The sequence below is a fragment of the Synchytrium microbalum genome, assembly GCF_006535985.1.
Source record: "Synchytrium microbalum strain JEL517 chromosome Unknown SmJEL517_scf0032, whole genome shotgun sequence".
NCBI classification, from domain to species: domain Eukaryota; kingdom Fungi; phylum Chytridiomycota; class Chytridiomycetes; order Synchytriales; family Synchytriaceae; genus Synchytrium; species Synchytrium microbalum.
The window spans coordinates 171,103-194,900 of NW_022158381.1; the positions used below are offsets into that span (position 1 = coordinate 171,103).

A 23,798-nucleotide genomic window follows, 5' to 3' on the forward strand; every position below is an offset into this window, starting at 1 on the left:
AGGCAATTCCGACTTTGGCAATTCTGGAAACTCTGACTTTGGGGGTGGATACGATGATGGGGGAGGCGGCGGTGATTTTGGAGGAGGTGGTGATGGTGGCGTAAGTTGCCTTGTCTGTTTCGTCTTATTTCGTGGAATGCAATACCTTACATTATTCGTTTTTCAACTAGTTCTAAAGCAGACCATACATCAAAAACCGACTATATCTTATGCATCACCGTACTTTTGGGGAGGGAGAATTATCGTTTTTGGGAGTTTCGACGTTTGTCATAGGTCTCATATTCGCAAAGGATTTTACTTATATAGTAGTGCCTAATAATAAAAATCGCTTGATTCTTATCATGAACCATTCGCCCGTAGTGCTTTTAAGGCTGTCTTCGTTACTATGTAACACAAGTAATAGGTTATCTTTTAAGTGGCTGATTAGCACCAAAACACCCCCACGAAAACAAACGAGACTTCCGCCACTTAAAAATACTCTGTGTAGAGAGCAATGGCGGACACTGCTACAACAGGTACGCCATGCCATGAATCAGTTTCCAAGCTCGCGTTTTGATTAAACTTCCGCTCGCGTTTTGTCATAGATGCTGCTCCTGCATGGATGTATGGTACTCCAACCGGCACCGTAATAAAAATATCTGGCCGCTCATGCTGTAAGCTCCGCCCACCACCCTCCCTCCCATTCCCTCCGTTTCCATGCTAAAATCTCACATTTACCAAAAGATGTCGCAACTCCTCCTCCCGCCCCAACCACATGTCTGCTCCTAATTGGCGACGTATGGGGCTACGACGTCCCAAACTTACGTCTCCTAGCCGACTCGTTCGCGTCACAAGGGTTTCTCGTCATCGTGCCTGACTTGTTTGATTCAGACAAGATTGTCCTGCCAGACAATTACATCCACACGCAATTCTTCCCGTCCAAAACAGTCTGGGGACGGTTTGTAGAGGGGTTGAAGTATTATGGCAGCTTGCCGACGTTTATCAAGTTTGTGGGGAGACATGATGCTGGTAAATGCTGTGGTTTGATGTATGTTATAGAGATGTTGACGTGTTTTTTTTGGGTAGCGAAAACAATCGACATGGCAACGCCGCTCATAGCTGAAATCAAGGCTACGTATGGGGTATCCAAGATTGGTGTTTGTGGATGTGCGTCCAAACCCCCCTATTACCTTGTACCCTTCACTCACACACTCACATGCACTACAGACTGCTGGGGCGGTTCAGCAGCAGTCTACCTCGCAACCACATCTCTAGCCGACGCAAGCTGCATCTCCCACCCAGGCCCATTTCCAATATCCTTGTTGGACAAGATCCGGATGCCAACGTTGTGGATTTGTGCGGATAGGGATAATTTGTTTCCTAGTAAGGGTGCAGTATCGTTAAGAGGAAAAGCATGTTGAGTGTTGCTAAGGACTTTTGTTGGTAGAGACGAAGAGGATACAAGTTGAAGCTATCTTGAAGAAGAAGATGCCTGATGATTGTGAATTCGTTCCCTAGTATGTGTCTTCATATTTACTTTTGTTGTTGTCGTGTAGCGTGGAGTTTTCTTTTGCATTATTGCTGTCTCAGCATTCTCAGAGTAATCTGGTCTTTTTTTTTAGCCCAACGATGCTTCATGGATTCGCAAAGTACGTGCTATTAGTCTATTGATCTGCGTTCTTGAAACCTTTGGTTTTGACCCCCCAACCTCATACTAGTCGTGGAAACGAAGGAGACGCCGAAGCCCAGAAGAACATGGAAGACAGTAGAGAACGAACACTCAAGTTCTTCACTACGCAACTGTAGACCCGTCGAATACCTCTTGATTCTAAAACACTTTTGAAACCCTTCTTTTATTTTGGTTATTCACCTGTGCTATTACACTTTTTAGAATTTTTTTGTTATTTTTTGCTTTGTGTGTTGACTAATAATCTCCTAATAAACCCCATGATCACTCTTCCCTCATCATCACAAATCCCTCCATCATCCGTTCATCATTCACTACAAATCTGCCTCGTATCTCAAAATCTAATATGATACTTTTATCTGTACTGGCTTGCCATCTGTGTAGGCAACAAGACTGCAGCAATGGTATGGTCGACTCCTTTATGCATTCGTTTATGATGAGACTTCAAGTTGGGAAGAGTGAAACTTTTTGATCTTGGACATAGTCTACACCTCCAGCATGCTCTGGCACGGATATTTGCCCTAAAGGTAAGTGGCGCGTGTTAGTGTTGAACCCAAAAAACGAGACTGGAAACAATGTCTCGTAGAGTGAGTATTGCAGCGACTCACAACAACACTCACCTGATAACCTTGACACTATTAAACTCACGAACCATCAACTCTTCCAAAGTCGTCGAAGTAACCAACAAACGTGTTCGATCTCCCGGCTGTGGAATATCTTCATGAGCTTGGTTGAGATGCACGATAGCATCATCCAAATTAGCAATCAAGGTAGGGCAATTCAGACAATGGAAGTGATGGTTTCCTGGTGGTACATCAGCTCGTGTGGTTACTAGCTTTTTCATGTCACTGTGTGGTTTTACTATTTCGGTATCGAATTGTCGTACTAGTTGCGTGAGGAGTTGAGCCCATTCTTGGCCGTTGCTAGTTGGTGGGACGGTACGACTATAGTTGATGACGTGCTGGACAGGGTTGTACTGGTTGAGAAACATTGATCGTTCTCTCACGTCCCAGAGTTTGCCAACCATCCCCATGATTAGCTGTGTTCGTCGTGCCCTGGTTGCTGCGGAGATTTTTGGCACGTTCTTTGTTGGAGACATGGACAGCTGCATCAAGTCCTACAATGAAGTAAAACGAAGAAGAGTGAGCGTCTGTGCGTCCATCCAATCAACGAGGTTTGGTGGTCTTTCTTGGCATTCAATGTGTCCAAAAAAAAAGCCAGATGCAGTGGCCTCCAAACGAGCCAGAGATGCAAAAATCGACAATTCACTTACATAGAGGCGTGGAGCCTGCCCATCGTGAAGTTTGATATGTTCAAGAAACTCTTTGTATTCATATGGCCTATAAGGACAGAGCAAACACTTGACTTCCAACATTGCAATCTCCTGCTCATTAGTTCCAAGTCTCGCCAATGCCTGAGCTCTTTCGTTGCTAAGCTGTGTTACCAATGGTGCTGCAATTTTGTCCAACCTTTGCACCCACCAAGGACTCAGATCAGCTGGAATTGGCATATCTTTATCGGAAGCTTCTATAATTCGACGAGACTCTGGTAGCGACATCAGCCGTGAGATAGGTGGCGCTTCGAGTTTTAATTCACTAACTGCATATCTTGTGAAATGGCTTTGTAATAGTATAGTTCTAGTTTTTCGGCGTTCAGCTTCACGGTGTTGGCGAATGTCCTTGACAAGTTTAGGTTTAATAATTACCCAAACTTGATCGGTAATGGGAGTGAGTCTGGTCATGAGTGCTGTATATGTTTCGGAGCGTTCTAGTTCTTCCTTGGTCCATTTATATTCAGCACCACGAGTTTCAATTTGTTTGAATCGAAGGTCTCGTTGATTTTCAAGATTGTCGTGCTCTATCTTGGCTGTGATGATTGGCATCTGCTGGGCTTGAGCCAAGGCACGTGCATAGACTTGTTGCCTGTGTTTGAAAAAGTGAGTGAGCCAATGGTCTGGATACACATTTGGACGACCCAGTTTTGCTTACTCTGCAGCACGACAAGGAGGACATAGTCTCTTCTTCAGATGGAACTGAATGGTAGTATCAGTCGTCCTGTCACAATTCATACAATTCTTGTTGAGACCCAATCCAAGCATTTGCTTCCTAGTGAGGCCCAATTCAGGAGAAGCGACAATCTCTCGAGGTGCTACTGTATTCCACAACCTGTAAGCGTCGACAGCTTCATTATATGTTTTGCAAGACGTTTCAATCTTTCGAAGCGTCTTGGCATCTATAATAAGGCGAGAGGACAAATTTTGTTTCCGAGTCCATGAATACGAGCCTAACTCAAAGAAACGGCTCACCTGCATATTCAAAGATCTTGACCAAAAGCTCCAATGGCAAAGACTCGTTTACAATAGCAACATCCTCCTCCTCGTCATCGTCTACAGGGATTGGCAGAGCAACTAGCGAGTCAAAGGTAGCCAGTGCGGTATCGGAAGGCACACCAAAATTATGTTTTGAAATATGACGACCTATATGACGCATATCATCTCGTTGCCTTCTAGGTAATGTACGCCACATGTCTTCAGGATCATCCCATTCTTCCATCTCGGAGTCAATGTCAGATCCGTAATGGTCTTCAAAGTGTTGATGCATCCAATGTGGATAGTCGTCACCGAATTCACCGTATTCTTCTTCGTCGTCGTCAAATTCATCCATGTTTGTTTCTAGATGTTGATGGGTTTTGACAGTATCGAAGTGACAAGATGGTCTTACAGATCTGCTCTATAGTCGGACCCTATTACATTAAAAGTTGGTCAGGATGGATATATGTATGTATGATTTCCAACTGCGCATTAAGTGATTTAATCAGCACTTGATTTTGAAAGCGCGTTTGAACAAGCAATACTTGAAGAAAGGGCAACGGTAGATACCTTTGTAGTATGTCCAGATACAACGAGTATAGGCCACTGAGCTCCTCTTATAGGGAATCCTTACAACACTTCAAAGGTTTTGTTTTGTTTTGTTGTTGACGATATGGCAAGAGTGACTGCAGCAGAAGGTACTTCTTCAACCTCAATTTCACGTCTTGAAAGAGCTATTTTCTCGTGATTTCAGCACACAAATGTGACAAAATACAAAATGACGCTAGTAAGGAATATCACGATTACAACTCTGCTAAAACACGTGCATGGTAGCTGTAAGCTTCGTTTCCGACAAAAATCTCGATAAAACCACCATTGACACCATCAAAAAACAATGCAGCGACTACATGAGATCAAATTTTCTTTCATTTTCAGCTTTCAGCTTAATGGAGCAGAATTGCGCTACGTACGCCATAAAGCTTCAGTGTGTTAACTGTAATGTTCCACACTTGAGAATTTAGATTCCGTCAAGCAACAGATAATGGCAAAGGAGGAGAACCAATTAAGGCGTAGCATCATCTTCCAAGAACCATTTTAGTCAAATGGTAAATGCAATTCACATTTTGATGTACTTCTCTCGATTGGGCATCACAACAAAACGCGTTGGACGCAATGACACTTTGTTTCCCATTTGAATAGAGGCTACTGACACCAATGTTGAGTGAGAGCAAAGGTTTCAGCAGCCGTGTCTGATTCTAAAAGACTTTTTTTCGCTCTCAGCACGGAATGCCATTTGCAAACACGCATCTCACACTGTAAGTACCTCTCACTCTCATATATTAGCTCAAAATATATAAAACCGCATCCTTTACACAACCCCCCTTCTTACTACCTCAACATATTACTGCCAGCGGTATAGTGCAACAGCTGCTGCTGACTAACCTGTGACCCCCAATCTCCACATATATACTCAAATCCTCCAAACTCGCCTTGCTCTTTATTCGACAGGCGGCCCCTCATTTGAGTAAACATTGGCGTTTCTCGTGTAAATTCGCCATCGAAATTTGAAGTGTCGTATGCATTTTTCTATCGGTTATGAAAACGGCGTTAGCAAAGCGAGCAAAAAAGAACGATACGCTCAAAGGTCGTAAAGGACGTATGGAAACCATTGACCGATACACAACAAACTCACCCTGGAAGGTACAAACGGCGGCGGCACCCTCATACTCAACAACGCATTCCAATCAACCTTAAAAAACCACGGATGCATCTTAATCTCATCTGCATCTCTCCTTCCCGATCCCAGCCGTCTCGTCGGATTAACCACCAGCAGCTTTAGTATCAAATCCTTCAAATCAGCATCCGGTTCAACAGGAAACCGTAGCGGTTTGGTACTAATCTCCTTCAAGTAGTCTTCTTCCTTGTTACCCTTGTATGGATAACTACGGAACACGAATACGTATAGCATGATACCGTACGACCACCAGTCGACGGCACGGGTATATTTGGACCCAGTGAGGATTTCTGGAGCCATGGTATCGAGGGTTCCACAGAATGTTCGTGTGGTGGAGCCGTAGCCAATGTTTTCTTTGCAGACGCCATAGTCGGCTAGTTTTATGTGGCCTTCGGGAGAGAGGAGGACGTTTTCTGGTTTTAGATCCCTGTTGAATATGAAATTCGTCGATTTTAGATCACAAGCAGAAAAAAGCCTGGATACTGTTAAGCACGTACCGATAAACGATACTATTCTGATGCAAGAACTCTAGCGCCAACAACAATTCAGCAGCATAAAACTTGATACCGTCCGTATTCCTTGGGAATCGTCCATTCTTTGATAGGTGCATCATCAAATCACCACCTGCTGCATACTCCATGACGAAGTTCAGTCGTTCGGGAGTTTGGAAACAGGCATATAGATTCACCAAGAATGGGAATCGGCTGCCTGATGCCAGTCTGAATACTGTGAGTTCGCTTCGAATACTAATATCCAAAAAAAATGAATTAGAGAAAGGGACATTATTGTGTTTAGAACAGCAGCACACACCTTTCGATATCATTGTTCTCAAGAGCATGATCCTTCTTTAATGATTTCAGAGCGAATAATTCTTTTGTTCTACGATCTTCAACCAACAGCACCTGCGAGATTCAAATGTAAGTATCTCGTCACAAGCAGAACGAGGACGCCGTAATGATCGCGACGACTCGCATCCCACACAACCACATAAAACATACCTTCCCGAACGCCCCCTTCCCCAACACAGCAATCAACGAAAAATCATTCAGCGTCACATTCTTCTTTTGCGACATCTTCCTACGTCCAGTCAACGACCTCAACGGCTGCTGCTGCTGTTGCTGTACAGCCCCACCATTCAGCGCCCCATTGCTGCCATTCATACGTCTCTGTTGCTGTTCAGCATGAAGCGCCTGCTGCTGCTGCATATACGCCGCAGCCTGAGCCTGCTGCTGAGCAACCATCTGCCGTCTCTGCTGTTCCTGCATGGCAGCCATCTGCTGATTATACATTACTTGCTGATGTCGTTGCACAGCAGCCATGTATTCCTGCTGTCTCATAACCTGCTCCTGGACTTGCTGGGCTCGGACGGCACGTTCGTATTCTTCTCGTCGTGCTTGTTCGGCCAGTGCTTGTTGTTGGGCGCGTGCGAGGGTGGCTTGTTGGAGTTCACGTTGCGAGATTTCCTCTCTCATGCGTACTTCTTGGTCTCGTCGTGTGGCGGCTTCACGTAGTCGTGCTTCCATTTGGATGCGTTGTTGAGTTGCGACTTGTTGGGCGAGGATTAGCTCTCGGATTCGTTGTTGAGCAGTCTCTTGTAACATACTGCGACGGGATATTTCTTCTTGTTCTCGTGCTCGTCGTTCATTCTCTTCGGCATTGTTATGGCGATCTAGTTCTTCACGACGACGACGTTCTTCCTGCTCTCGAAGCCGGAATTCTTCTTCCTCTTCTTGTCGTAGTAAAGCGTCTTCTTCATCTAGTTCATCTTCATAGTCTACTTGCTCTTCACTCAGCTTTTGCAAATCAGCACTACCATCATCTGGTATTGTATTTACTGCCGTCAGTGACGAAGACGAGGAGGATGCTGCTGGTGATACATTACGTTGAGTCTGAGCACTCTGAGCCTGTATATACAATCGTCTCTGCTCAGCTATAAAAGCATTGATCTGATCAGGCGTCAGGACTCCACTAGCAGCCTGAGCAAATGATACAGGTCGATGATTTATTAAGGATGCAGTACGAGGTGGACCAGCTTCATCTGGTGCCTGTGTTCTAGACCGCTGTATAGCTTGGAAGGCAGCCTGTTGTTCTCTTATAAACTCTGGATCATTCAAATCAATTGCATCAGACTTCGGCTGCCGCTGTTGTTGTGACGATGCTGCCTGTGACAATGATTGTGGAGATGGGTATACTGGTGCGGCAGGGAAGGCTGGTATTTCTGACGAAGCCTGTCTAGATACGGTTCGTGGAGGAGCATTAGCTAATAACGGTGATTTATTACTTCTTATGGAAGCGTTGGATGCGACTCGTGGCATGGCGGAATTGCTGATAGATTGTTGCTGTATTGGTGGTGGTAGCAGAGAAGCTCGTCGTGATTCAAACGAGGCGCGTTCTCGTTCTCGAGCAGCCAAGACTTCGCTAACTTCATCATATAGCGCTGGATCGGGCAGTGCTGATAACGACGATGTAGGTGATAGTGATCCTGTTGATGAAGTTGGCGTCACAGCTAATTGTGACATTTTAGCTTCGAATTCATCACGCTCTCTACTTCGTTGAGCTAGAGCTTCTAAAGCTTGCTGATACACGTCTTCAGTATCAGCTGGTTCTGGAGACGTTACTATCATGGGTCTAGGCCCAGTCAATCTACCACCAACACGACCAGGCAATATCGGTGCCGTGGGTGACGGGCCATCGGCTGAAGTATCCAGTGATGGATCTTCACCACGAGAAAGCATTAAAGATTTACGTACTTCTTCAGCTGAAGTCAATCGTTTCTTTTCTTCGATTTCTAATAGCTCTCTGCGTTTCTTTTCCTCAATCTTTTCAGCTTCTCTCATAAACTCGTCTGCGTTTTTGGCAGACATGCCACAAAAATGTGGGACTAACTTTTCGCAAGCTATGTGGACACTAAAGTTGTCACAGGCTGTGCACTTTCGAATTTGACTTAATGGTGGTATTACTTGTCCACATTGCCTACACCACGGTGGAGCAATTGGAGCTGAAAAAAGTATAACGAAATCAGAATGAATTTCATTTTCAATCCGTTCAACAGTTTTTCCTTTACCTGTCGCATTAGCAAATCGATGCACTATTCGGTGTTTACTGAGATGTTTGGCTACTCGTCTATCATCTTCACTTTCTTGCTCTTCCGTATCTCCCTTGACTGAGCAAGTCAGAGACTTTTCAGAGCATTCCTTGTGCACAGAGTATTTGCAATCTATCGGTAAATAATTGTTGGATTGCTACTTTTTAGGCAAAAGCTGGCTGAGGAATAGACCTACATTCACAAGTCAACCCAACCAACATAAGTTTCTCACAGACGACGCAACGATTCGTGACACCACGAGGAGACTTTATGAATTTGTGACCTCGAACGGCCACGCCCTTCTTTACAGCTTTCTTCCTTACAAGGAATCCACTTTCCGGTTGGACATCGTACTTGTCCTCGACTAGGTAGAATGACCATTTTTAGTAAGGGAAGCGAATGAGAAGCAATGACAGCCTTTTCCGCCGGAAAAGGCCGTCATTGTCCCTTTCATCGACTCGGCTTTTCGCAATACTCACTAAATTGAAACTTGGCAAGCACTTGACCAGCAGGCTCCAAATCCAACCAAGTCTCTAGCCCACCATTCCGATGAAATCCAAACGCCGACCCGACCCAGGATCCAATAGACGCCTCAGCATGAGGTTCCTGTGCAGCAAGAGCATCTGCCAAATCACCCAATCGTAGCCATACAAGAGACAGAAGTAACCCATCATTTGAATACACAGTCATTTCAAATTCTTCAGCTTTAGATACTTCTATATCGAAATCCTGATTCCAACTAGTCTGCGAAGGTTTGGTTCTGGCACGTTCAGATCCATCGATTCGTATAACGGTATATGTGGGCGAGTCTTGCTTGTTTGGTAGATTAGCAGCTGTTATGATACGAAGCTTTAGATGGCCCGACATGGGTCTCTTTGTCATTGTTGCAGCACTATCTATACTCTCTAGGAGTGACAAGTTTGGGGTTGTGGGTACAAACAGCTGTTGCCACCTCACTTCACTTCTCATGAGGCATGCGACTCGAGCATTAGCTTCTAGATCAGCTAGCTGAGCATCCGTCAAAGCAGTAGGATCAGCATTTGGATCTCCTTTCAATGCTTGGTGATGCTGTTCGGCCTTTGTCTTATTCATTACTTCGGTAGCTAGTTTCTTGCGTACCCCTTCCAGTTTGAATGCGATTTTGTTTGTGGTCAATGCACTTTCATGCTTCAAATAGTCTAAGGGGAGAATATATATAGTTCAATTTGGGTTGTAACAAAAGCGTATCGATATTTCTCCATTTGGGACTCACCAAAGGGACTGAGTGGAGCACCAGCGTCTATGCTATCGGATGATTCCATAGCTGTTATATGAGTATTTACAGTATTCGATCCTAGTTGATTGAGCTGGTTTTCCAGAAAATCGAGTCGATTTCTGTTTTGTTTGATTTCCAGCTCGACAGAGTGGAGATTGTCGTCGTTGAGGGTCGAGTGCTTTGATTGAAGGAGAGTACTCTTTAGTCGTAGCGAGCCTGCGAGGTTTCTCCTCTCTTTCTCTAATGTAGATTCAAGTATTTCCTTTGAGTTGGAACCGGCCTGCGTTTCACAATTGTTAGCAAATGGAATGCAAATGGATTATGGTGCAGACACTTACAGCCATATGCCCTACTGGACGTGCTCACCAAATACCTCTTTCTACGACTCGCCGTCAAGTCAAATTGAGGCTGCTCCAGACAGTTCTTGGCTTTGAAGTCCTCTCCAACAAACGCACACACTACTACACAAACTGACGCATTTGAGTCAAGTTATAGAGCAAGCTAACCGGAGAGATTCATACTAGATTCTTGCACTAGAAATGGCTACGAATGCTATTGGATCTGCTGGCAAACCTCCATCAAAGGAAGTGGAACTTCCACCACGATCTAATCTCCCAAGACTAAACTTCACAAACCACATAATCGAAACCGAGCCAGGAGTCAGGATATCCCTAAATGCATACCAAGGCACCGCATCAACCTCTCAGATCAAACCAGATGCATCGGTGACGTCGTTGACAATTGTGACATCTCACTCGTCGAACATTAGGCTAACGCTACCTTACACAACAGATCACGCCAAATACATCAGTCTCGCTGCTATTATCTCACTGGAATGGGGGATTCAAGGAATTGTGGATTCCGACCATTAGAGAACTGTTGAACAAAGGCTCACAATTGCCGATTGACACCATCTATGCTTATGATCACCGTGTGTATGGGGACTCGTCCCTATTAAACGTGGCTCATCACGATGCTTTTGGCGATGGTATCAACTCTGCAACTGATTTTGAATGTCTTGGGATTGATTGCCATCATGTTGCAAAGTGGATTCGGTATGTCTTGACAGTTCGTGTTGTCTCGTCGACATTTGACCTGTGCATTCGTACTTTTGACGCTTAATCCTGACATTATTGTACGTTTTTTCGCATTAGATCTCGATTCAATCCCAACCAAAATCACAAACTGATTGCTGTCGGACACTCGCTCGGCGGAATGACTGTCGTATTGGCACAGCGTATTTCTCGAGTCTTCGATTCTATTGTGTTGATTGAACCTATATTACAAAAGAATGATACCCCAAAGGTATGCTGCACTTTTAGAGACTTGTCAAACCTACAACATATCTAACCGCAATCTGTTTGCCTTCTAGAATCTGGCTGTCGTGAAAGCTTCTGCAAATCGGAAAGCAGTCTTCAATACCCGTGAAGAGGCAGCCAAGTCATTCGTAAAACTGAAAATGTATCAGAGGTTTGTGCCAGAGGCATTTTGGCTGTATGTGGTAAGTGAATGTACTCAATGTTGCTTTTAAACCTTTATGTGAGCGTAAACTCATCGCCCCACTCCTCTCGATCAGAATGACGGCCTACGAGAAGTAAGAGACGAAAAAGGCAACACCACATACATGCTTAAGTGCCTACCAAAGCATGAAGCGTCAGCCTTCAAAGGTGTTTCCAAGAGTGTTTTTGAAAGATTACATGAGATTGATGTTCCTGTGAGGCTTGTCTCTGGTGAAATATCAATGATTGGCCATTCGAAAATGGAGGTTGATGGGAAGGTGATGAGAAAAGATCATGCCATTGCTACACAGTTGAAGACGTTGGTTGAACATGCATGGCTGCCTGAAGTGGAGCACTTGGTACCTCAGCAGGTACCGGATCTTACCGGTATGTGTTTATTGTGTGAAATGGTCTAGCTCGACAGTTTCAAACCACGACAAACTCAGGAGCTCCGAATCCTGAAATGAGATTTTTGACACGTAAACCTCTACGTTTCCTAGCTAATTTGATGATCAAATCTATTATGGAAGCGGTGGCTAGTCCAGCGTCCAAGCTTTGATTATGAGCTCATCTGATTCTAGAGTGGTTGAAGTCGATTATAGAATTATAGAAGAAAAAATTCACGTAAAAATGAAGAGTTTAATACATTACAAATCCCTTTCCCCCTACTGCTCTCAGCTTGGAAATGGAGTTTCACACTTCCATTCGCATTTCACCACGAAAAAAGTCTTTTTGACAAGGGACAGACAGAGAGTAGGGTACAAGGCAACGTTACATATATACTAACTCCTATAATGCAGCACATGGATCCAACAGGACAAAAGCGCAAACATGACGAGATGGGCCAGTCGCAACAACTCGGAGCGTCAAATCTATCAGCACTCATGCAAGGCTTGCAACAAGGAGGAGGTCTATCCAATACTCTAAGTAGTCTATTGCCCACATCTACATCTGTTGCTCCTCAGTATTACGCTGCTGCGACGACGTCAGCACCTCCATCATTAAATGTGCAAAATCTCGCAAACTTGCAAAATGTACAGGCAATGTTGCAGCAGACTCAAGCTCTGGCTGCTGCTGCCGCCGCTGCTGCTGCTACAGGAGGTGGAGGGATGGCTACTGCTGGAAGTGGAATGCAGAATAGTTATATGTATGCGAATGGACAATTCCAAGGAGGTTATCAACAGCAACAACTACAGCCATCATATCAGCAATATGCTCAACCTCAGGCGCAGCCATCATCCTATGGCCAAGCGCAACAACAGTCGCAGCCATCATCCTATGGCCAACCGCAACAACCGTATGGTCAACCCACCCAGCCATCATATGGTCAGCCACAGCAGGCCTCATCATACGGACAACCTCAACAACACTCATCATCTTCATACGGCCAGCCAGCTCCATCAGCAGGTTATCAACCATCAGGAGGCTCGCATCGTCCAAACGCACCATCATTATTACACGAAAGTGAACGTAAAACTATATGTCGAAACTGGAACAATAATCGATGTGATTTGGATTCAGACTGTCGCTTCCGTCATATATGTTTACGTTGCGGAAGTGAAGCCCATCGTGAGCGTCATTGTACCTATGGCATGGAAAATACTAGTGCTACTAGTACCGGAGCAAACAGTGGCTCTGGCACTAATAATAATAGTAACAACAGCAGCAACGCAAGCAGTACTCATGTTCCAGGACAACCATTGTCTGTGATGGAACGTCGCAGTGTATGCCGAGACTGGAATAATCAACGATGTCCTCGCCCAAACTTTTGTAAATTCAGACATGTTTGTCTGGGCTGCGGATCTCCTGCTCATACCGAAGCCAATTGTCCAATCTCGCCTGGCATCGCCGCAAGCATCGTGAACAATTCATCATCATCCTCAGGATATGGCGGCGGCCGTGAAAAGGAATATAACAACAGCGGTAGTGCTACAGCTGCTTCTTCTGCTTCTGGGCGACGTCGTGAGGATTCATATAATAGTATGTCATCAATGCCTGCTGCTACTGCTTCTCCGAACGCTGCTGCAGTATCATCGAATGTATCGTCACCCGATGAGCAAGCTAGGAAGCGCGTTGCGACGGCTCAACAAGTTTACAGCAACACCAATATGCCATTTGTCCCATCACCGTCTACTACTACAGTACCGTCTGCTCTATCTTCGTCGTCTGCTCAAGCGTCACAACCTACAAACAATGGTGTACGCGACCCTCGATTGGCTGCTTTAGCGTCAACCACAACAGCCATAACAGGTGTCTTGCCTTCCTTAAACGACCGATATAAAACAGTACCGCTTCCACCAGACTTTTTTACACCGTTGCCAAACACGCTGCCCATCCGTAACATGGTGTTTGATGCGCCCACTATATTAGGTACGATACGTGGAACTCTTGTTAAGGATTATACAGGGAGGATTGGAATTGTGGATTACGAGGTCGTACCTGTAAATAGCAGTAATAGTGCAGGTGTAAAAGCAGAAGACGCTAGTGTCAAACGAGAAAGTGATGCTGTGGGTGTCAAGCGTGAGAGTGATGATGGTGGTGTAGCTGCTGTAGCTGCAGCTGTTAGTGATAATGATGTCAAGGGTAGTGGTGGTCAAACTGAAGATGTAAAGACGGACGAGCAAGGTGAAGAGCAAGTCAAGGATGAAGGAGATGGTGGTGATAATGCTCCAGCTGCTCAGGAAGAGGAATTGTGGGTTGTTGATAAGAATCCTCTTGTTGGTGCGTGAAGAAAAGACCAGCGTTAGAGCTGTTTATAAAAAGAGGAAAGGAGAAGAGCATTAAAAACATGGAAATGTAGTAAGAGGAAGGATGATGAAAGTGTGCAGCTCGTAAAAGGAAAACGCAATCAGAATAGAGATTGTCTTGCGCTGTGAAAGTATGTGTGGTTGTTTGAAGCTCAAATGTGTTCAACTTGATGCTCAAATATAATGTTATATTCAAAGAGAGAACTCTTAAGCGTTGAAGTAAATCAAGTTCAAATCTGTTGATCTTCCTGTTCTTTTCGGTTCCAACATTCACTTAACCGACGACTCTCAGGTGTTGAAATAAATAACATCCATTATATAATTAAGACTAAGCAAAACAATTTACACCCAACAGTTCTAACTCAATCACGGCATCCAAGGACGATCCCTGAGCGTCTGCGTTGACACCCACACAGGATTTAAACTCGGCGTCGACTGTCCTACCACATCAATCCTCGCACTGCGTGAACTCTCCGGCCTAGATGGCGTAAAAACGGGCGGCTGTTTCCTCACATCGCGTCTATAATACTGTGGCCGTGCATTCCCAATCGGCACGGGCTCAACCGCAACAAAATCAACACCATCGTGTACATTCTGTACTGGCGTCACACGACCACGATTTGTAGAAACAGCAGCAGACTCTGGCCTCGAAACCTGTATCATATCTCGCGACATTCCAATTCCCCACTCCGACGTATCCACCAAATCCGTTGATGCATTCAGCACGTCGCCAGATGCAGTCACCAGGTTTCCAGAAGCTGTGACTCGTGCGTTGGCGATACGACGTGCACGTGCTGCACCGTCCTTGTTGTTGCGGGATATGAAGAAGGCGGCTGCTCCTGCTGCTCCGACGGCGCCGAGGGCTCCGAAGGTCGCGGCGAGGATTACGGTGGTGTTTATGTTTGAGGTTGGTGTGTCGGTTGGGGATGGTGATGGGGAGGAAGATATGAGGGACAGTGTTGCGGCTGGTTGGATGGCACCGAGGGCTAGTGAGGTTGTTGTTGTGGTTGTGGAGGTGGTTTCGATGGAGGGAAGTGTGGGCGCTGGTGATGGTGCTAATGGCTGTAATCCACTTCCTTCGGATAAGGATACTGTTGTTGTGGCTGCAGCTGATAAGGTTGTGGCCGTTGTGCCAACAGTCGTGTATGTAGTAGTATATGAGGTCGTTATTGGTACCGATGAGCTAGTTGAGGTGCTGTATGCTGAAGAGGTTGTTTGTGTAGTTGCCGATGAGGTTGTAGTAGTTGCGGATGAGGTACTGGTTATTAACGATGAGGTTTGACTGGCTGATGAGGTTTTTGTGGTAGAGGTAGGCTGGGTAGTACCTGTAGTAGTAGCAGTGCTGGTTATGGAGGTGCTGCTTGATGTTATCACAGCAGATGAGGATGTTGTTACAGGCTTAGATGAGGTCGTTACAGGTACAGTGGTTGATGAAGACGTTGCAGTAGAAACAACTGTCGAAGGTCCATTACTAGTGGTAGTGGCCAATCCAGTTGAAGAAGAAATAGCACCAACTGTAGCAGGCAAGACTGTAGCATTCATAGTTGCTGTTGCTCCTTTCGTAGTACTAACAGCAGTGCTCAAAGTAGTAGTTAAAGCAGCTGGCGAGCTAGTCGTTCCAAAACTTTGCGTTGTGGTTGCTGCTATGAAAACTGGATTTCCAGCTGGATTATCAACGACCATACTAGATGGACTGGCTGATGGAATCTGGCTTGTTTGCATCAATATTGGGTTTCCAGCTGGGTTGTCGATTACGATATTAGATGGGCTAGATGATATCGTTGTGGTTGCTACTAAACTTGATCCAGACGACACTGTTACTGTTGATGTTGTACCAGCACTCAAAGTCACAACAGCGGGATTCTGTGGTGGTGCAGCTGTTGTACTGCTCTTACTAGTAGTTGTTGTTATTGCCGAGTTTGTTATAGTTGTCAATGTTGCTGGGATTGTCAATGTTGCCGGATTTGGAACAGTAATAGTTCCACTCAACACCGTCGTAGTTGTAGTCAGCGTTTGAGTAGACAGCCACGTAACTGGAGTCATCGTCGTAGTTTTCATACTGAGAATCACGTCGACACTTTGAATTGCAGCTGGCACACGAGTCAATGCATCTGATATGCTCGTATCAAGCATTGATGCTGCTACGATTGGGATGGGAGATGCACTAGCGTATGAGGCAGTGGAAGTAGTGGTGCCTTGGATCGTGGCTGGCTTTGGTAGTGAAGAGAGTGTAGTCGTCTGCGTTCCAACTGTAGTAGTCAGAGTAGCAACTGTGAAAGTTCCAGTTCCCGTCATTCTAGTAGTTCCTGACGTTGTAAGTGTTGAAATGCTAGGTCCCAATGCCGCAGGAGAAGGAAGTGTGATGCTGCTCGTTGCAGAGGCCACGAATGAGCTTGTCGTCCTTGTACTGGCAGTTGAAGCGACAATTGTAGCAGGACTCGGAATACTTAAAACTGATATAGTTCCGGTGGTTTGTTTACTGGTTGTGGTTGCTACATTGGAAGTCGTTGACAATCCTCTCGTTGATACAAAAGATGTTGTCATGGCTGAAGAAGAAGTCGATAGGGTACTTGCTTGAGTGGATACCACTAAAGTCGTTGTTGGTTTTGTAGTAGTCGTTGTGGAGGCAGTAGACGTTGTTTTGACTGTTGTCGATATTGTCGACAGTTTAGAAGTCGTGCTAAAAAACAATGGGGCTCAGAGAACTCATTTCCGCATCTAAAACGTTCTTTAACTATTCCAAAAGTACCTGGTAGGCAAAACCAAATTCACCGAAACAGAACTTGTAACATCCGGAGCAGCAACAACCAAATTCCAGGTCCTGTTTACACACGTCGAGTAGTTGGCAACCACAACATTGACTCCTGATGTCACTTGAGTAGCAGTATAGCTAAGTTCAAAGAATTATAAGGTCAATATACGAGAAACCTGGTCATGTGCATTTTTTACTCACCTTCCAAGTGAATAATTAACAGCCGGCATACACCCAGCACCAACAACCCCAACATCCAACAACGCAGTCCCAAGGAAATTACTATTACTCATTCTAACCACAAATGGTGTCGCAACACTAACAGTAGCACCAGAAACTGGTTGCACGACTGTCAAAGTTCTTGCAACAAAAGTTACAGTAATGTTGGCCAGAATGGCGCTATTGTATGCACCATCATTTCCAATGATTTTGAGGGGACAGTGTGCTCCAAGTTGTAATGGTGCTCCAGGCGATACGAGATATGATCGAATAACGGAAGATCCAGTGTAGGTTGGGACTAGTTGGTAGAATGATCCGGTTGATATGCAGGGTGGGTATATGAAGGCAGTGAAATTTGGGACTGCTGATGTGTATAGGGATGCATTTGTTGATATTCTGTATAAAAAACGTGATTAACATTCAAGCTCAAAATTAACTTGATGCCATGACCAATATCTTACCCAACTTGAAACCCATTCATATACGTCAACGACACACCATTAGCAGGCGACGTGATATTCAACGATGGCGCATACTGCACTGTAACATTCGTCGAATTCAAGCTCGCAATCGATCCCCAAGCACTCGAATTACCAACAACAGATATCCTCGTCTGACTACAAGGTAACAGTCCATTCACAGGAAATGCAATCGTCCTAGATCCAGATGATGAATTGGTAGCATTCGTGAAAATCGATGTCACGATTGTGGAATTCTGACCACATCCATCAGCAATGACATTTAATTGTTTGGAATCAGTCGATGAAATGTTGGTCCATATTGAAATGTTGATGTTGTTTAGACCGTTAATGTCTAGTATAGTGGCTGTTGATGGGGATAGGGAGAATGTGATTATTGGTTTTTGGGCAGAGATGGCGAGGAAGGTAGAGATTAGCACCAAGGTGCGTATTAAGAGTCGTATAGCCATCACAGATCTATGCAAGAACGATCGAGATCTATTGCGGAAAGCGACCAGTTTCTTGTGGGAAAATAATTCCGGTTGCTGTGCGTTGCTGTGCAAAAGCGCAGCACACAAGATCTTGCCTTACAAAGCTGGCAACGTCGACGCAAACTTCAAAGCGATGTCGGCTGGCTGCCGTTTAATTTTTTCGGAACGTAGCTCCTCGTCAAGCAAAAAAATTGTTAGAAACTCACGAATAGCTTCACGCCTTTACTCCAACCAATGTTCACATAGTGCTCATAATGATACACAAAGCAACGAGAAAAGTTTAATTTGTTTCGTTTATCAACATGATGATCAAATAATTTCACTGTACTGCTACTGTCAACCACTCATCATTCACATACTGGAATCCTTTAAAAGAATCCTGATCTGCCTCACTCAACCGAGAAAACACTGGTGTCATGGCCAATGGATCTTCTCGTGTAAAGTCACGGTCAAAGTTGGATACATCCGTTGCTGAAGCCTATTCACACCAAAAAATGAATTTAGCGTTGAATCAATTTTTGACATGCACCAAACTTAATGCATAAATAGATAAAACAAGCAGCTCTTCGAAACCTCACAAACAACTTACTCGATAAGGCTTAAACGGCGGCTCAGCCTTAAGCGCCGACAATGCATCCCAATCAACGCCATTAAACCACGGATGCCTCTTTATCTCATCAGCATCTGATCGTCCAGCACCCAACCTCTTTGCAGGATTTGCTTGCAACAATCTCGTAATCAGACTAACTAGTTCTGGATCACGATCTTGCGGCCATGATATAGGACGATCCATGATAGCATCCAGGATTTCACGTTCGTCGTCTCCCTTGTATGGATATTTACGTGCCCACATGACATAGAGCAAGACACCATAAGACCACCAGTCTACCGCTCGTGTGTATGGATCTCCCATTAAGATTTCGGGAGCCATGAAATCGGGAGTTCCACAGAATGTGTTTGTGCGATCACCATATCTCATGTTTTCTCGACATATACCGTAATCGACTAGTTTTACGTGTCCTTCTGCTACCAGCATGACATTTTCGGGTTTCAGATCCCTACATTGTGCATTTTCAACGCATGAGTGACGAGGAAAAAAGGAATACGAAAGGCTAGTCATGGTATGGCAGCATACCTGTAAACGACATTGTGCTTATGGAAATATTCCAGAGCCAGCAATACTTCAGCAGCATAGAAGCGTATTCGATCCATAGTAAATCGACCAGCCTGAATATGGAACATCAAATCACCACCTGCTGCATAATCCATCACGAAATACACCCGTGTTTTTGTTTGGAAGCATGAATACAGATTAACCAGGAATGGATGATGACCACGACTTGCAATCAAGAATACTCGTAACTCTGATCGAATACTATATACAGTTTAGCAAGGAGGGTCAGCGTGGCAAAAAAAAGTACGGTCAACGTCAAAATATTCTACGAATACACCACCCACCTCTCAACATCTTGAGTTTGAATGTAATGATCCTTCCTCAATGCTTTAATGGCAACCATCTTGCCTGACTTGCGTTCTTCAGCCAACATGACTTTACCAAATGCACCTTTACCCAATACAGCCAAGAATGTGAAATCATCCAGCCCAATCTTTCTAGCACTGCTACTGGTCCTATTCGGCGGGATGGCTAAATCACTATTACTACCACTCGTAGCGGCAGAAGGTTTCTTGACATCAGGAGCCACAATAGTAGCAGAAGCTGAAGATGGCGCGACAGGTCTCGAAGCTACAGCCGGTTGATTGACGGCAGCAGCTGGCTTTTCACTAGCTGATTGAGCCTGTGCAGCAGCTAATTCTTCATCAAGCAACTTTTGTCGTTTCATTGCATCAGCCCCTTCAATTGCCCCAAGCATTTGATTGAGTGTCGACACAGTCATTCCACAATAGTTGGGCACTACAGATTCACATTCACGATGATATTGGAGTTTACACTCAGAGCAACGACGGGCTTGGTTTCGTCCTAGTGGTAGTAGTTGACCACAGTGATGACACCATGCTGGTGGTGTCACTGTAGAGGGTTCAAAGCGATGTGGGATATGGTACAGGTTGAATGCACGTTGCGATTTGTCTTGGGTGTTGTCCTAGCATATGTTGTCAGCGCTTTTTTTTTGTTACAAGCCTTCCTTGCACGTGCAGAGACTTCACTTACTCTGGACTCTTGGTAACTTTTGATGATACATTTGAGGGACTGACGGTGACATTCCTTGTGGGCGGTATATCGACAATCTAGAATGAGCGGAGACGACGGGTTGAAAAGTGCAAAAGAGGCGGCCAACACCAGACCGAATTGCCCACTCACGTTCACATCGAAGACCAAACATTAAGAATGAATTACAGACAGAACACATGAGAGGTTGGTAGAATTGCTGCTGTATAAATTTGTGGCCTCTAGCAAAGACACCCTTTTTGACAGGCTGTCGACGAAATATCCCTTCGTCCTTTTTGCTCAATATGGCATCACTCACTATTAATGATTCATTATCAGCAAGACAGAAAGAGCTCGGACAACATGATAAAAAAGCTACCAGGACATTCTGAAGGATGACTTGTAACTTACAAAAGTTGAGTCGAACACGAATCTGACCACCTGGCTCCATATCCAGCCACGTTTCCATCGGCTCGGGTTGCTTGGCCGCACCAGATGAAGCTCCAGTACTTGCAGTATGAAGCGATGAGGTACTAACGTTGTCCGCTTTTGCTATGACATATTTGAGGTCTTCCTCCAAATCATGCAATTTAAACCAAATCAGGGACAGCAGTTTACCATCTTCATCATATACGCTAGAAAGGGTGTATTGTTAGTTAGCTTCCAGGTTACTTGGGCTCTAGAGTTGATAGTTGTCGGAACAAAAGTGTTTTTGAAGAACTATTACAGAGACGATACCTTATCTCCACATCATGCGACCGATCAATTGGTATATCAAAGTCTTCATTCCAATCTTTTCTCGTAGTCTTTGTCTGGGCTCGTTCTACACCATCTACACGTACCACCACAAACATTTGAGTGTTTGGTGACCGACGACCAGGTATGTTTGACGCTGTGAGTATACGAAGACGGAGATGGCCTGTTAATGTAAATCTCGGAGCACGGGCTGAATGTGGCGTTCCAGGCGCTGATCCAACAGGTGACACTGTGGATTCACTCGATGACAAGATATTACTGTATGACGACGACGAGCCCTGTAATATAGCATTTGATTCAGATGGTGAATCAGTGGTTTCAGTATCTACGTATAAACCCTTGTATCTCTTTTCAGCTTCAGACAAAAACATGACTTTGGCAGCACACTCTGACATTTTAGCAGCTGCTTCATCTTTAAGTCTCTGATCAGCATTTGGCGTGTTGGCCAGAGCTTGCGACATCTTTTCAGTTCCTTCTCTGACTCGTTGTTCGATTTCCAGTTTACTCCTGACCTCCTGAAGTTTGTACCTTACTTTTTGGGTTGTGTAGTTTGGATCATGTTTGAGATGTTCGAATACAGGAGTGGTAGCCGATAGATTAGTACTACTTGATTCTCTACTTTTATTGTGATTTGGAGTTGCAGCACCTGGATCTATACTAATCTCAGTCAGCGAGCCAGTCGACGATACAGAGGCCCCCGACTGAATAGAAGACAGTGACGATTGACTGGCACGTTGCATTAGCAGAGACTTTTGGTTGCGTAGGTAATCCAGACGTTTCTCGGATTCTAATAAATCTGCTTGACATTTCTCTTTGGCCATTCGGTCGCTCAAAATTGTCAACATCTTTCTGGCACCGTCCCTTACGGCTATTTCACGAGCGATCTTGGCGTCCAGCTCTTTCATAGCGGGAGATTCCATTGCATCAGGAGCCTATAAGCATGGATACATTGTTAGAATAGACGGATTTTGCCAAACAGTCATTTGAGGCGCTTGGAGTTCTTCAACGCAATATCACAGGGACAGATAACCTGCATCCATGAAGTATCGACCTACCATGTCTACGAAGCTGATGCTTCTATCTATTTCCAACGAAACTGGACCAGACTGAGCGGTTTGTGGGGTTTGATTTCTGACTGACAAAGACGGCAATTTATGAGACACAACATGAAAAACTACGATACAACGATACAACTAGCTACAACTAAACTCGACGTGTAGGGGGCGTCGAAAATTCAAAATTCATGAAATTCATTCCATACACGTGCTGGGATTATGTGGTTGAAACTAGTATATATTATTACCGTGACAGAATTCAATTAAAGCAACAACAAACTATTATTACTACTTTTACTACGATTAACTATGAATACGTGACTTAAATCTTGTCTGCGAAAGCCTTTACGTCAGACACCGCCAAGCCGTTGAAGGTTGAATCGTGAGACGGCCAGAAGTTCTTGATACTGCTCATGCCCAGCAGCTTCTTGACTGAGGCTATATTCTTGCGTGGATCCATAGTGCTTAAAGTCGGTGCACCTTGTAGGAATGGCTTCTTATGGCCTCCTCCGCAGCATGGAAGTGAAGGACTCAACGATACCATCATCATAAGACTGTCCCCGATGATAATCCCTCCTGTTGGTACGTGTAATATGGAAGTAGATCCGGGCGTGTGGCCAGGCGTGTGGTATACTTGAATGGTTCCGCCTCCCAGCATGTCTCCGTCGTTTAATACAAGGACTTGATCCTGTATTTTATGGGCAAGGTGAATGACATGTGTCTAGAATGATTCAGAGAGCAGTATTTACCTTTGAATAGTTCTTGGGTACCCATGTTTCTGGCAACATGCGCTTCCCAATGAGTGAAAACACTGACATGGGAGAGGCCGCTCCTTCAGCAAACTTCATCGTGCCCAGGACGAACGGAATTTCATCCTTCATTATGGCCGGAATGATATCCGGGAAGCGCTTTTTGAGCAAATCAAATGCTCCAATGTGGTCGAGATGAGCTAACAACAAATGATTATCAGCTCAGATTCCAAAAGCGATGGTGATGGACGTACCGTGTGTGGGAATCATGTGGCTGATTGTATCCCCAGGCTTCAAAACGCCGTCAAGTGCAGAGTTAAGTGCATCCCAAGTTGTTTCGAGTCCAGAGTCCACAATAATCCAACTGGAATCACCCGTTTTGATCTGCGAGAGTCATAATGGTGAGCCTGGTAGTAATTCACAAGTAGATAAGCAACAAATATCAAACCAGAAAGATAGAGACAGGAATCAGAAGTCCCTTGTTGTGCCACGCGACTGTGCAACGTAGGATACCACTTCCGATTTCAGCTACCGAGCATGGAAAGAGGACTTCAGAACAACGGGAAAGCAGTTTCCATCATCGGAAGTGCACTGTATCAAACATTGACTCATTACATACCGAACTTGTTATAATCTGGCAGCTCTTCAATGTCCGACATTGGGAGAGTGTTTGATGTCCTGTGATTCTTGACCACGTACAGGTTACGAGGGCGCTGAGTAGAAAAAACTGAGATATATATAAGCACTCGTCACTTCGGTTGCTCTGTATCTAGTGTAGTAGACGTTGTTTAAGAGTCTTGCGTTTGTTCAAGATACAACTTTACAAAACTAGACTTAGCTTGATCACTTACGGTCAAAA

General features: G+C 44.8%; 2 protein-coding genes across 2 annotated transcripts; both read right to left on the reverse strand.

Annotated features, from left to right (window-relative positions):
• Positions 1 to 5,363: 5,363 nt before the first annotated feature.
• SmJEL517_g04587 (uncharacterized protein) lies at positions 5,364 to 10,393 on the reverse strand (the record flags this gene model as incomplete). The annotated part of the gene is made up of 10 exons (XM_031170515.1): positions 5,364 to 5,561; positions 5,668 to 6,136; positions 6,207 to 6,455; positions 6,520 to 6,611; positions 6,708 to 8,707; positions 8,774 to 8,926; positions 8,991 to 9,158; positions 9,274 to 9,972; positions 10,047 to 10,329; positions 10,388 to 10,393. 10 exons carry the CDS (start codon positions 10,391 to 10,393, stop codon positions 5,364 to 5,366), a joined length of 4,317 nt encoding a protein of 1,438 aa, XP_031023532.1.
• Positions 10,394 to 14,661: 4,268 nt separating this feature from the next.
• SmJEL517_g04588 (uncharacterized protein) lies at positions 14,662 to 23,598 on the reverse strand (the record flags this gene model as incomplete). Its single annotated transcript, XM_031170516.1, has 17 exons — positions 14,662 to 16,975; positions 17,045 to 17,185; positions 17,249 to 17,662; positions 17,728 to 18,201; positions 18,575 to 18,693; positions 18,805 to 19,273; positions 19,351 to 19,590; positions 19,674 to 20,314; positions 20,383 to 20,459; positions 20,533 to 20,697; positions 20,791 to 21,014; positions 21,118 to 22,067; positions 22,540 to 22,878; positions 22,940 to 23,139; positions 23,194 to 23,323; positions 23,388 to 23,467; positions 23,559 to 23,598. 17 exons carry the CDS (start codon positions 23,596 to 23,598, stop codon positions 14,662 to 14,664), a joined length of 7,017 nt encoding a protein of 2,338 aa, XP_031023494.1.
• Between the last annotated feature and the right edge of the window lie 200 nt (positions 23,599 to 23,798).